The sequence below is a fragment of the Stegodyphus dumicola genome, chromosome 2, assembly GCF_044657685.1.
Source record: "Stegodyphus dumicola isolate Sdum_Otavi_A_Nest chromosome 2, ASM4465768v1".
In the NCBI taxonomy this organism is placed as follows: domain Eukaryota; kingdom Metazoa; phylum Arthropoda; class Arachnida; order Araneae; family Eresidae; genus Stegodyphus; species Stegodyphus dumicola.
Genome location: NC_140769.1, coordinates 10849803 through 10863533, shown reverse-complemented (window position 1 = coordinate 10863533; position 13731 = coordinate 10849803). Strand labels below are relative to the sequence as shown.

General features: G+C 30.8%; 1 protein-coding gene across 4 annotated transcripts in view; it reads left to right on the top strand.

Annotated features, from left to right (window-relative positions):
* LOC118189863 (uncharacterized) overlaps positions 1-13149 on the top strand; it is a 67265-nt gene extending 54116 nt beyond the window's left edge. For all 4 annotated transcript variants that reach the window (XM_085810427.1, XM_085810425.1, XM_085810426.1 and 1 more), the window contains 3 exons: positions 2706-2851; positions 6860-6985; positions 10571-13149. In XM_085810427.1, coding sequence (XP_085666553.1) covers positions 2706-2851; positions 6860-6985; positions 10571-10906 — 608 coding nt within the window. In that variant the 3' untranslated portion in view covers positions 10907-13149. The remainder of the gene's footprint in view (positions 1-2705; positions 2852-6859; positions 6986-10570) is intronic.
* The last annotated feature ends 582 nt before the right edge of the window (positions 13150-13731 follow it).

Sequence of the window (13731 nt, the reverse complement as noted above, 5' to 3'; positions counted from 1 at the left end):
GCACAAAAAGTAATAAGTTACTCTCTTCATAAGAAAACAAACTGCCTTTGAGGCATTGGATTTGGCATTTTATACATAATGTTCTTTTAGAACATCCAGTTGTAGTATTCTACCAGAACACTCTCATAAGCATTGCCTTTATCCCTGATACTTTCTGGTAATCCCTAACTTTGCCTAGAAGCCTTTCATCTTAACCAGCCTGTGTAGTGGTGCCATCTGGTAGCAAAGTTAACATAATCTGATTAGTAATCAATACATTCACCAGTATAATTTTTTATTTAAATAGAAATAAGCTTTATTTCTAATTAGATGAATAATTATTGGATGAAAAAATAATTTGATCAAATATGGAAAAGTGAAAATGCAGTACAAAGTCTGTAATCCGGATGTCCATTATCCGGAATGATCTATAATCTGGACCTCAAAGCCACAAACTTTTTTTTTTGGTAATTTATTTATGCAGGCGTGTTTAATGCTACACATGCACATTTAAAGTTTACGCATGCTTTTTTTTTTTTTTTTTTTTTTTTTGGTGTGTGTGTGTGTGTGTGTGTGGTAAATTTTGATACCCTTTAGGTCATAATTGCTCTTTATTTCATAAATTATGGTTTCATATCTTTAATTGTATAATTTCTGCATGCCATCTTACCAGATTTAAATTGATGATCTATAATCTGGAATCGCTGAAGTCCCGACGAGTCCGGATTACGGACTTTGTACTGTATAAATACTATAAGTGAAGTTAGGGCCCCACAACATTTATGGCCCTGATTGTTTATTGAAAAGATTGATACAGAGAAAACTTGATCTCTTTAGATTTCTTTCTGTGGGAGTTTTCAAAGCAAAGACTGTACTAAATACGTGTGGTCGAAGTTTCAATTTTGAGTACCTGAATTAGAGGTGGTATGATGATAGGATTACTCATACCAGTGATGTTTTCAAATGTGTTAAATGAGGTAGAATATCATTTAGGCATATTTCGAACTGTAAATACTGTCAACTAAATCAAATGAGTTTTAAAATAAAAAAAAAGATTTGGAAATTTTGGAAAACAATGATCTAGATATTTAAGACTCATTACTGGTATAAAATGAAAATTTTCTGTATAGGGAAGATTGTAGGATTTTTACTAAAAGTTTTATTTTAGTAAATTTTAGACTTTTTCTTAAGTTTTCTGAATAATTCTTTCTAGGTATATAAATTGCAGTGTGATAAACATGTTGATTTGAGATATACATGTTGTTCATTTTCATCACTTCTTTTCTGGACATCCTGTATCTGGCATAGATCTGACATTACACTTATTCCCAAAGTATTCAATAATAAGAAATCAGATTTTGGGTCAACCAGTTAGGCTTTTTCATTTGTAATGAATTGAGGAAATCATGTGACTGTTGACAAGCCATTAGTATTTGTAATTGTGTATGTATCAAATGTAGATTCTTGATGCAGTGGAGAAAAGTACAAACAATTTAATCTCCAGTATAGTGCCATATAATTAAGAAAAAGGAATCAGTTGTAAACTAGCCATTGTATGTAAGATTCAAAATTTAAAAAAAAAAAAAAAAAAAAAAAAAAAAAAAAAAACAGGTAAAATCAATAAAAATAAAAAATGATTATCATCTGTTAGTGAATATATTAAAAGAACATGCAATGCATGAAAAAATGCTAAGGAAACTACTAATAAGCAACAGTAATCAGAATCAACAATTAAACAAAATCTTCTTTTCCACCTTTATCATATCTTTTAAGTGTAAATTTACTCAAAGTACATCAATTCCTATTGTTTATTAATAGTTTCTTTGATGTTTATTAGCAAATATTTGGAATTTTAGTACTTGCTTGCTACTATAGCCTTTGTTAATAATGCCAAGGGCTCTCTTTATTGATACACTATACCATGTACCAAGCAGTAATCTATTCAGAGCTCTTGACAAACAATCACTAAATTACTGGCAGTCCTAATCATGAATACTTATAATTCACCCATCATGAGAAGAGTTCCGAAGGGGTTTACTGCCTTGGCACAATCCACTTAAATAAAGAGAGCAGTAGTAATAAAAATCACTGTATCAAAGCAGCTACCCTATTCAGAGCTCTTGATAAACAGTTGCCAAATGGCTTGCAATCTTAATTGCAGTCATTTATAATACATCCATCACAATAAAAGCTCTGAGGAAGATTACTGCTTTGGCACAATCCATTAATATTAGGTTTCTTGGCACCATGTAAGTAAAGGGAGGCATAATAATTAAAAATACTAAAATGTTCAATATGAAATCTTCCTTTTGTTTATAATACATGTTTGATGGTTTAAGTTTAACTAAAATTTGTTTCTGAAACATTTTGAATTTAAGTAAATGAGCCGAAAAGATTTTCCACTAGAGACAAGTTTTTCATTTAACGTAAGGTCTATTAAAGTAGGTGTTTCTCATGCAATATGATCGTTACATTTTCAATTATTTCAAACTTCTGTACACTCGTATTTTATTTTAAAAGGCAGAGGTACAAATGCTTTTCAAATTGATTTTATTTCACATAAAAAGGGATATTGATCCTTTCATGTATATACACAACGAATGGTATTTCAATCAATATTTTTTTTCTCTCTTCATCATTTAATGTAAAATTTTAGAAGATTGAGGATATATTTGCAAACAGAAGATTGTTTTACTTGTACATTTTATATTTCTAACTTTTCCCAGGTATACCAGATGAGATTTCAACAGATTGTATTTTATGCAGATGTAGCAATAGCCACAGAGATAAAAGTTTATTAACTTTGGATCCATGTCCTTCTTGTGGATTGAGCAGTGTATATAGCCAACAGTTGAATGAAGCTTCCACAAATGTAAGTTTTATTTGAATTTATTACTTTAATAAAGTCCTTTTACAGTGCAAATTATTTCCTAATGAATTACAAAATGAATCTGAAGATAATTCTGAATCTGTTATAAGAAACAGGAAGTAATATCTCAACTGGTTGTCACTGCAGAAAGACAATGATTGTATTAGTATTTTAAATGGTGCATACAAATAAATTTCACAATATTATGCACTAGATATCTTTTGTTCACATATTCAAAGTAGTCACACTTAGCTTGACTAGTTTATCTATGTCACTTGAATATGTACTGCCCCTTTTAGACAGATTTATAAACTAATTTTGGGTAAAATAATGTAAGATAATGGACTTGACATGAAGTGGAAAACAAATTATTTTTCTTTTGATTTGTTAATGAAAAAAACTTCTGTAATTAATTTTTATCATGAATATAACACACTAATAGTTCATATTTAAAATAATTAAATTTCTTTATTAAAAAAATAAATTAGGTTACAAAACCAAGAGGTTGAATAACATGAAACTTGAAAGGGACAGGCATTTTTGTCTATGGTCACACATTTAAGATTTACACATATGGGAAAAAAAAAAAAAAAGTTTTTATTTTGAATTGTATAAATATATATTTATAGTCATCTTTATGCAATGCATTGGTCAAATTAAATTTTAAACAATATATTTTGAATTTTCTTTCTTTTCTTCTGGGACAGCATATGTAAGCAAAATTTGAAAATGAGTTAGAACTACTCTTTTCAGTATGTCTAGTACTAGTTGGTGGCAATTGTTGTAGCAACAAGGTTTGCATATTTTAAATAGGAGAGAACCAAGTGAATGTTTAGAGTAATCTCTGTAGAATATAATAAAATTTCACATTTTAAAAATCAAATATTTTTCTCAACTTTGCCATTGATTGTATATGTATTTAATTAAGTTTATTTACAATTTTTTCATCCACTTTGGAATTCCAATGTAATGTTTTGTGACCTATAAATTGGATACCACTGTTATAGAAGAAAGAGTAGTCCCTTTCTTGAGATACTTTAAAAGAATACTTGAAATAATTCATTACAGCATTTCTATTGATTAGAAAAATGCCTATATTCTTAAAAATTAATATCTATAACATCAAAGCTATCTTAGATTAATCAGTTCCAGTTAGATATTTAAAGGCTATATACTGAAGGAAGGGATGTATTCCTGTAGGGCATTTTAAAATAAATTAGCTTACTTTTATGCTATTACTTTATACAGGAATAACTATATGATATACCTATGAGCTAGTTTAGTCCACTGCTGAGGCATATAATGCAGTTCCATGACTTTAACCATAGACTGGCTATCCATGAATAGTATGGAACCAGGGCCTGCAAAAATGAAGTTGTTGTAAACTTTCTTTCTTGCGAGGAAGTACAAAAGCCTATGGAAGAAGAAATCTTTAAACTGGTAAATTCTTACATCACAGGAAACAAAATTTCCTGAGAAAATTGTTTGGAGATGTGGAATGATGGAGCTTGTGCTATTGTAGAAAAGCAAAGCAGACTTCTAACCCGAATCAAAGATATCTCTCCCAGTGTAACATAAGTTCACTGTATAATTCATAGAGAAGTGCTGAATTTAAAAAATAATCTACTGAACTTAAAGTATGTCTTAGATGATGGAGTTAAAATAATTAAATTTATTAAGGCCTATTACATTATTTTGCAGACGTGTAGAGAATGCGCAGTGAATATCAGCAGCTTTTTTTATATGCAGAGGTGTATTTGTTTTTGAGGGGTAGTGTCCTAACGAGACTTTCTGAACTTGAAATATTTATGTTTTTAAATGACAAAGATAATGATAAAAAATTTGACACTTTTTAACTGATGAAGAATGGCTCTATAGATTAGCTTACACATGTGATATTTTCTCTAATTGAATGAGTTGAATTTACATTTTTGAGGAAATCAATTAAATATATTTGTAGCTAATGACAAAATCAAAACCTTTACAAAGAACATTGATTTGTGGTACTCATATTGAAAGGAGATTCAGTTTTAGAAGTTTTGTTATAGAAAACAAATTAAAATTTGCTCGATCAGTTATTAAAGATATAACAACTCGCTTGATAAATCTTAAATATGAATTTAAGACTTATTTTCTGGAAGCTTTTTCTGACTTGGATCACTTTCACTGTGTTCAATGGATCCCAAATCCCTTTCACTGTGTGTTACCCAAATATTTATTATTTCATTTAAGACAAAAACTACGTAATCATTTGATGGAGAATTAAAGTTTCTTTTCAAGGAGCTTGAATAGAGCAACTTTTGGCTTAAAGTTTAAAAGTTCGAAATGAATATCCAGAACTGTCTCATGCAGCTCTAAAGGTATTATTATTTGCCCCATCTAATATATGCAAGAGAGATTTTCTCAGTTTCCCTGTCTAAAGTCTGAATGCTGAAACAAATTAACAGTAAGGCTACCTTTAAGACTTAGCAAAATAGAGCTACTACTTGCAAACAAGAAACAGGCTGATAGGTCTTATTAAATGATTTACTTTTGCAATTTTTTGAAACTGAATTTCTTTAAGTTCCTATTTGTTATCAAATATGTGGTAACTATAGAGTTGATATTCAATTTATTGTACTTACTTTGACACTATTATTTTGCATGATATAAAAAAATTAATTAATATCTTCCTGATTTTTAATATTACTTAGTGCTAGTTTTTGAGCAATTAGAATTAGATTATTAGATAATTGATTGTTTTAACTTTTTGGTTTGGCATGTTATCTTGGTGTCCCAAGTAAGATTGCACTGCCAAAAAGTGTGAATATCACTGATCTATTTAATAACTGGGCTGAAAAATTATTTTATTTGTTAACCTGTGAGCACGCGCGCCAAAATTACGAACACGAGAAGGCGTGCTGGGTATGTCATACCCAAAAGCAATTAACACGTTTTAAATTGCTTTAATGATATAAATATGAGTATAAACGTGGATTAACATAAAAAATAATGAACTTTAGAATATTTTTAAAGAATATAATAAATGAAGTACTGACCTTACAATTATTTTTCACATCTCTGGCAGTTTTAACACATATGCTCCATACAAATACTGATATTGCATTTCCTATCACAGAAACCATGTCTTTCTGTCCTTGTTTTTAGGGCACTCAGTGCATCTTCTTGAAATATTTTTCATCTTTTTAGATGGTGGTTTCATGCTGCAATCTCGTGAAATTATTTTATTTACTATTATACTCGTGAAATACTTATTATACTCGTGAAATTTTTAGTTTCAAAGGGAGCATGATTTTATTGCTGCCATTGATTTGAGTAATCTTCTACTAACTTCAGTCCTAATGATTTGAGAAAAGAAGGCCTGTTTCTAAACTGAGTTGGTGGTTCTTTTGTAGAAAGTAAGATTATTCATGCATTAATTGCTACAATATTTAAAATCGAGAAAAAATTACCATAGGTCACGGTTTCGATACTCTAGTTGTAGAATATGCTGCTCCCATTTCATTGACAAATCTACTGCTCCTTTGGTTAGATTATAAAATGAAGTAATCTCCAACTTTTTAGTACCCCAGTGGTTTCATCAGTTTTATTATCTTTGTGCATAATTGATAGTAGGACAACACTTTCATAATTTGATTGATTTTCTAATTCACTATCTAATTCAGTGTCTGTAACCCTGTCAGTTTATGAATTATGATGTCTGTTGATGAATTATGATCTTCATCTATTAATTCTTCCTTTACTTCGCTAAACAATTCATCATCTGTTGAAATGGTTTCTAGCATATTTTTCAACCTTTCTATTTCTTTGTCATAACTTAGATTCTGCGCCATGCTGACTAACTAAGAAAGTGAGCATGAAAATCTGAGAGACGCGAGAAGGTGCGCGGGTGTCTCATACCCAAACGGTACAATTTCTAGAAAAGTATTCGAAAAATCACTGTTTTAATTATTTTGTAAGTGAATTTTATTAGTCACTTTTTGTTAATTATTGTCTTAATTTTCTTTACAGTTAGGTGTACTCATTGGCCCAGTACTGACAAATACAGACCTCAGTAATTTTGATGTAGCTGATTTGTCTCAGTTTACTGATCCATTCAGCAAGCGATTGCTAGATGTATGGTTGGAAGTAGATGATGTATGCATTTTTGTCTTGTATTTATATTTCAATGTTTGATACTATGTATTTTTTCTTATGTGTAACTTAAATCTTTAATTCCTCACAAAATGTATGCTAGGGAAAAGAATTTAATTTTTATTTGTTACTCAAGTTTCATCAGTGTAGGGGGGAGTGAATAGTTAGAAATTCAATTACATGTTTTATTTTGATTATTAAAATTGGTAATTAAAATAATTATATAACACATGTTTTTATGGCCTAGCTAGGGATAATTTACAGTATTAAAATGTAAATTTAAGGAAAGATAATGAATAGAAAAAAGGGGAAAAATGCCATTAACACTTGAAATAAAAGTAAGATAAGTACTATATATTTCGTCTATAAGCCAAAATTTTTTTGCAGTTTTTTATTGAAATTTGGAGACAACTTGTGCATAAGTTCAAAATCAGATATAAATAACTTGACTATGATAATGAATATTTGAAAAAAAAAAGGTTAATATTTGAAGTAATTGAAATTAATAAAAAAGTACTATTTTATTGTACTTAATATACAATAATCAAATTTCTCAGTATTAGTATCTGATGTTAAAGATACTAATAATGAACTACAGGAATTACCAAAGCTTGAGTAAATTTGCGAGATTACATCCCCACTTTTCGCCCAAATTACTTTTCAGATAAAATGATGTTGCCACTAAATGCTATCACTATATATTATTTTTTGTAGAAATAACATAGCAAATATCCAAAAGGGATTGCAACTGGTAATACTTAATCTCAAATTCTAAATTCTGTTCTGTTTTTAAATATTGTGTGATTTTACTATTGAATTTTATGTAAGTGCAAAAAAGTGATGTTTAATAAATAAAACAAAAAGTTAATAATAAAAAGTAGTGCAAGTCATTGTACTAAGAAAACTGAACATTTATACAATGAATGAACTGAGAAAAGACTGAAAAAAATTAATGACCACTCTGTCTTGTATTAGGAATTCTAAAAATATGCTGCTTTTAATTTTTTTTTGATGTTACTATTGAATTTTATGTGATGCAAGTGCAAAGAAAGTGATGGTTAATTAAAAAAAAAAAAAAGTTTAAAAAGACGAAAAAGTTTTGTTAGCAGCAGGGAGTCTAAGAGCAGAATGGTAAATTGTGGGCTCAGTAAGACCATAAAAATTCTTTTGATGCAATGTTAAAATCTGAATCATTTCAGATTTTCTTTTTTAATTCCCTTTCTTTAATTTTTTCTTTTAATTCTGTTCATAACATTGCAGGTGCTATTGCATGTATAAGATATAAAATATGAAAAACAATTACTAACAAAATTACTAAATTGTTGGTAATAGACCTTCAATTCCACCATAAGTCTTTATTTTAATTTAGATAAAAAAAAAACCTTTCAAAGAATTTGTTCTACATTATTCTTTCCTTGCAGAGATCTGCATTTTTGTGAGCTTTTATCTAATCATCATTCAGAAATCAAACAGAGGAACCAGGCTTATAAATAACCCAGCTACTTGATAGCACCAGCATTATCTTCTTCCTTTAAAGATTCCAAAAAAAAAAAAAAAAAAAGATCAATATTTATAAGTTTGTTTTTTAAAAAAATTTAGTGTGGGTTGTTTAGCTAGCATCTGTTCACTACTCTACAGTATCTTCTGTTGTTTAAAATGTAATATGCATATAAGGAATTGTGGAGTGCAGATTGCACCCATTATGCTGAGGGATGTGCTTCTAAAGAATTGTGTTTGTTCAGAAATAAAATGTGTTCAGTCAGCAAACTAGTTATGTTTCATCTAAAATTCCAGTCATCTATGCAACAGTTTCAAGCTACCTTTTGCTATGCAATCAGTATTTGTGTGCAAGCTACATCTCTCTAAAACATCTTGGCCATGATTAAAAAGTTAGTCCCCAGAAGCTGTATTCTAACATCAAGTTATCTACAATTAAATAAATTACCATTTTGGCCATAACTACTAAGGAATTGGTTTCATCATCTCTGCTAAGTTCTCATCATCATACCACATATATACAGTAAGTCTATGATCTGGAATCATCGAGACTTCTGTGATTCCAGATTTTGGAAATTTCTGGATTTTAGATCATCAGTTTAAAACTAGTAAGATGACATGTAAAAATTATGAAATTAAAAATATGAAATAATGAAGGCAGGAATCGAAGTTTACAAAAAAAAAAAAAAAAAAAAGAAGAAGAAGATCAATATATATTAATTTGTTTTATTAAAAATTTCTTTCAATGTAAGTTGTTTAAGCTATTTTGTTTCTTATGCTAACATTTTCTCCTTATTTGTACAGCTAGGTATAGCATCTTGTTCAATTTAGAGGCATAGCTAAGATTTTCAGCACCCTGGAGTAGCTGAAGAGTTTTGGCCCTCTTCTGTTTCCCAAGAATGAAAAATATTTCATTTCAAAATTTGTAACATCAGTTTGGTTACCCCCTAGATGTTGTGCCCAATGACAGATGTCCCATTAGCTATGTCACTGATTCATTTAAGGAGTTCCTTTAATTATAACGTCGAGAATTCCCTCTAAACTGTCATTTGAACTTTTTTTATTCTCAAAAAACTTTTTGCCTCTTTTGCCATGTTTGATAGTGATATTTAACACCATACTACAGATATCACCATCTGTTGATTGATTGATGATTGAGGCATTGTTATCTCAGTAGAAACCTACAATTAAATAATATTATCACTTCTTTCCATTTCTTCACGGACTTCTTTTGCAGACTTCTTTGGTAGCCAAAATATTACAGATGAATTAATATTTCCAAGTCAAGATGTAAGACCATGCATTGGGAAAACTGTATGTACTCCAAAAGATTTAAAGTTAATCATTAATAAGAGAGTAAAATTAATTGGAAAATTTCCCCTTATATTTTTGATATACAAAAACCTTTTAATTCACAGATATCATCATCATCATCACTGTGAAATATGGTAATTGGCTATAAATTATGCAAAAAAAAAATTTAAATATCTGCAGACACATTGTCCCATGACCTTGCAGTGCTCCGTGCCATAGATTTTATGTTAAAATATTTCAGAATTTTTTTCATATTTCAGTACACATGGTACTCTGATATCCATTGGTTGAATGATACATGTACAGTTTGAAGGAAAGAATAAGATGGACACATTATCTTTTACTCCAAGTGACTTTCAAGCCAAACATTTGTCTATAATCAGAAAACTTGGAATCATCCAGTAAACCAACATTTCTATAGCCACTGTTACTTCCCAGGATAAAGTGGGTTCCATTAGATGCCTTAATCATAAAGAAAATAAATTTAAAATCAGTATTTCCACTATTATTGAGTATGTAAAATAATACGGTAAGGTGATTGGGTGATGAGTGCAGTGCCCTCTATAAATAATGCAACAAAAAGGTGGACCATTTATGGGAAAAATGGTAGTAGGAGTTTTACCTCCTTCTTTATACTCTCTGGTTCCATTGTTATCCCAGTACTTTGTGATAGCCATTAAAAAATATGTATTCATTTTTTATGTCTCGTATTTTATTCTTTGCAACATAGAATTTTATTTTTTATTATATATACTAAATTATATTTATTCTTTACAGTTTAACCATAGCCAGGAAACAATATTTCAAGATGTTAACATGGAATCTCTTGCCTTACATTCTTCACTAAAAACACCTCATAATGTTTCTAGCCTATCCGCAAACTGGGATAGTTCCATGACACCTTCATTGTCACTGGAAGCCACATCAATGACTAATATTCAGCCATCATCATGCTTGCAGAATACTTTTGCAGACTTTGGTAGCCAAAATATTACAGATGAATTAATACCTCCAAGTCAAGATGCAAGACCACTTATTGGAGAAACTGTACGTACTCCAAAAGATTTAAAGTTAATGATTAATAAGAGAGTAAAATCAGTTACTGGATTTTAAATTATCAGAAAATGAATGACCAACGTTCAGCCATTAATCATCTTCACAGAATTGTTTTGAAGACTTCTTTGGACACAACAGACGAGTTAATACTACCAAGTCAAAATGTGAGATCCCCAGGTTGGGGAAAATTTAGGTGCTGTATAAAATTTAAAGTTAATGATTAATAAGAGAATAAAAGCAATGCTGCCAAACGCCTTGGCATTGATTTAAAGAGGCTTTAGATGTGTTCTTGGGGTACAGCAGACCAAGCAGCTTCCACACGTTGCCAAAGTTGATCTGGTGTGGCAGCCTGGGATGTAATCTGGGTCAATCGTTCAGCAACCATGGACCACATGTTTTCTATCGGCAAAAGATCCAGAGAGTGAGCTGGCTAGGAAAGCAATTCATCTTGGACAATGCGTGCCACATGTGGTCATGCATTATCCTGTTGAAATATGGCTGTGGGCAAGCCCTGAAGGTAAGGAAGGACAACTGGCTCCAACACCTCTGAGATGTAGTGCTGGCTGTTTAACGTACCAGCAATGCATACTAGAGGAGTGCGAGAATGATATCCAATACCGTCCCACACCATAATACCCAGTGCAGGACCAGTGTGGCGGTGCAGAACGCAGCTCTTCGCCATCCTCTCTCCACGGTGTCTCTAGACTCGAATCCGACCATCGTGGTGTTGCAGACAGAAGCGTGACTCATCAGCAAAAACAATTTCATTCCATTCTGCCCTCCACATAATTCTTTCATTGCAACATTGGTGGCAGAGACGTCTGTGGTTCTGCATCAAGGGTAGACGAAGCAATGGACGTCTTGCAGACAGATCACTCTGCTGTAAACGGCATTGAATGGTACGCGCAGACACCAGATAATGCGTTAAAGACTGAATGTGCTGTGCTATGGTTCGTGATGTGACTGAGCGATCCGTCACTGCCATGTGTACAATCTTCATGTCATCACGTGAAGTGGTGCACTGAGGTGGATGATCACTGCCATGTGTACAATCTTCACTGCCATGTGTACAATCTTCATGTCATCACGTAAAATGGTGCACTGAGGTGGATGCGATCGTACCCTTTTGCATCCAACGGTAACATATCCGCATTACAGTTGTTTGGTTTCGTCCAACACGACTATTTTTTCCTGAAATTTCCTGATTTTCCCTGAAAGATAATCCACACTCTCAGTAGGCCACTATCCTTCCTCCATCGAACTCGGGTACTTGATCAAACGATGATCGCTGTTTATTACGAGGCATAATTGATCTTTTTTTTTTTTTTTTTTTGAAAAAACACAATTGTCAAACTTGAAATCGTCAAAAACTCCAAGCCTTAAATAACACTTTGAAGTGGCGCCACAGGCACGCGTGATGTGTGTCTGCACTGAAATTCTAATCATTTGCATCCGCTAATTCATGTTGTAAATTTCATGTTATTTGCATGCTTCTTTCAGGGTGTTGCATTTACGATGGCCAGCAGTGTACTTAATCAAGAATAATTTTTTAACTGACTACTATTTATTATTTTATACTGTATTTGCATGTATATAGGCTGCATACTTGTATATGCTGCATAACATTCGTGAAATCATATATATTGGAAGAAAATAAAAATCTTAAGAATTCTACCGAGAGACAAGGATAGGGAGATACATAGTCAGAAATATGGTACAACTGCAAATTAGAAACAAGTGATGATTAATTCTCATCACTAAATGCTTTTCAACAATTACTAAACATGGGCGGAGTGAAAAATGATTTACACAGTGAAATATAAACTGCAAATGGTGCATAATGCTCAAGAGAATAGAGTATGTGCATCAAGAAGATGCAACTAAATTATTTAAGAATTAAAATTATTTGTTATATCAAGTATCGACTGCATGCTGCCCAGATAGGAAAGTGGTTAGTGACTCTGATGCCGTATCAAAGGCCCTGCATTTGAATCCCAGAGAAGGCATGGATGTAAATTGTCTGTCCCTTTATAAGAGGTAACAGTAGTTGCCTATTAGGTGCCTTTGTAATAAAATGAATCACCGCTTCTGGCCTTAGTAAAGGCCAAAGTTTAAAATGACTGTAGCGCCCATCATATAAAAAAAAAAAAAAAAAAAAGGTATAGACTGCATCTTAATTTTGGTTAAAAATTCAAAGTAAAAAAAAAAATTGTGGCCTAAAACATAATAGTAAAACTTTAAAATATATTGTAAAAATTATATTTTGTTATCTAAATAAAATTTTATATTTTGTCAAATAATTTAAGTATTTGATTTTTTCATATTTATATAGAAATTTACATTTTACTATTCTGCACACAGATAAGCAAATTATTAATACACTATGTCAAATAAAAATTTAGTAATTGGAAAAAATTCAACCTATGTTTTGCATATTTTTAATGAAAAGTCTGGATTCATTTCTGTATAACAATCTCTCATTATTTCTCCAAAAAAGATATAGCTGTTTAATAGAGCACTGTGCATTTAAGAATATCTTGAAATGGTGTTTGTTAATTTTTTTGGTAACTAAAGCATCAAGAAAAAAATGTGGCCAAGTTTAGGTGGCACATATATATAAATAGAGATAAATGTGTGTTGTGCTTGTGTGTATATATACATTTATGTATTTTTTTACATATATAAATATATATATGTATATATGTATGTGCTTGTGTGTATATATACATTTATATATTTTTACATATATAAATATATGTAAAATTATTATGTTTATATACTTTATTATATATAGATACTTTTTTACACACACCATATATATATGTAAAAAAAGGGGAGTACCTGAAATAAGAGTTTTAGCAGAAAATGTTTAAAAAAAAAAA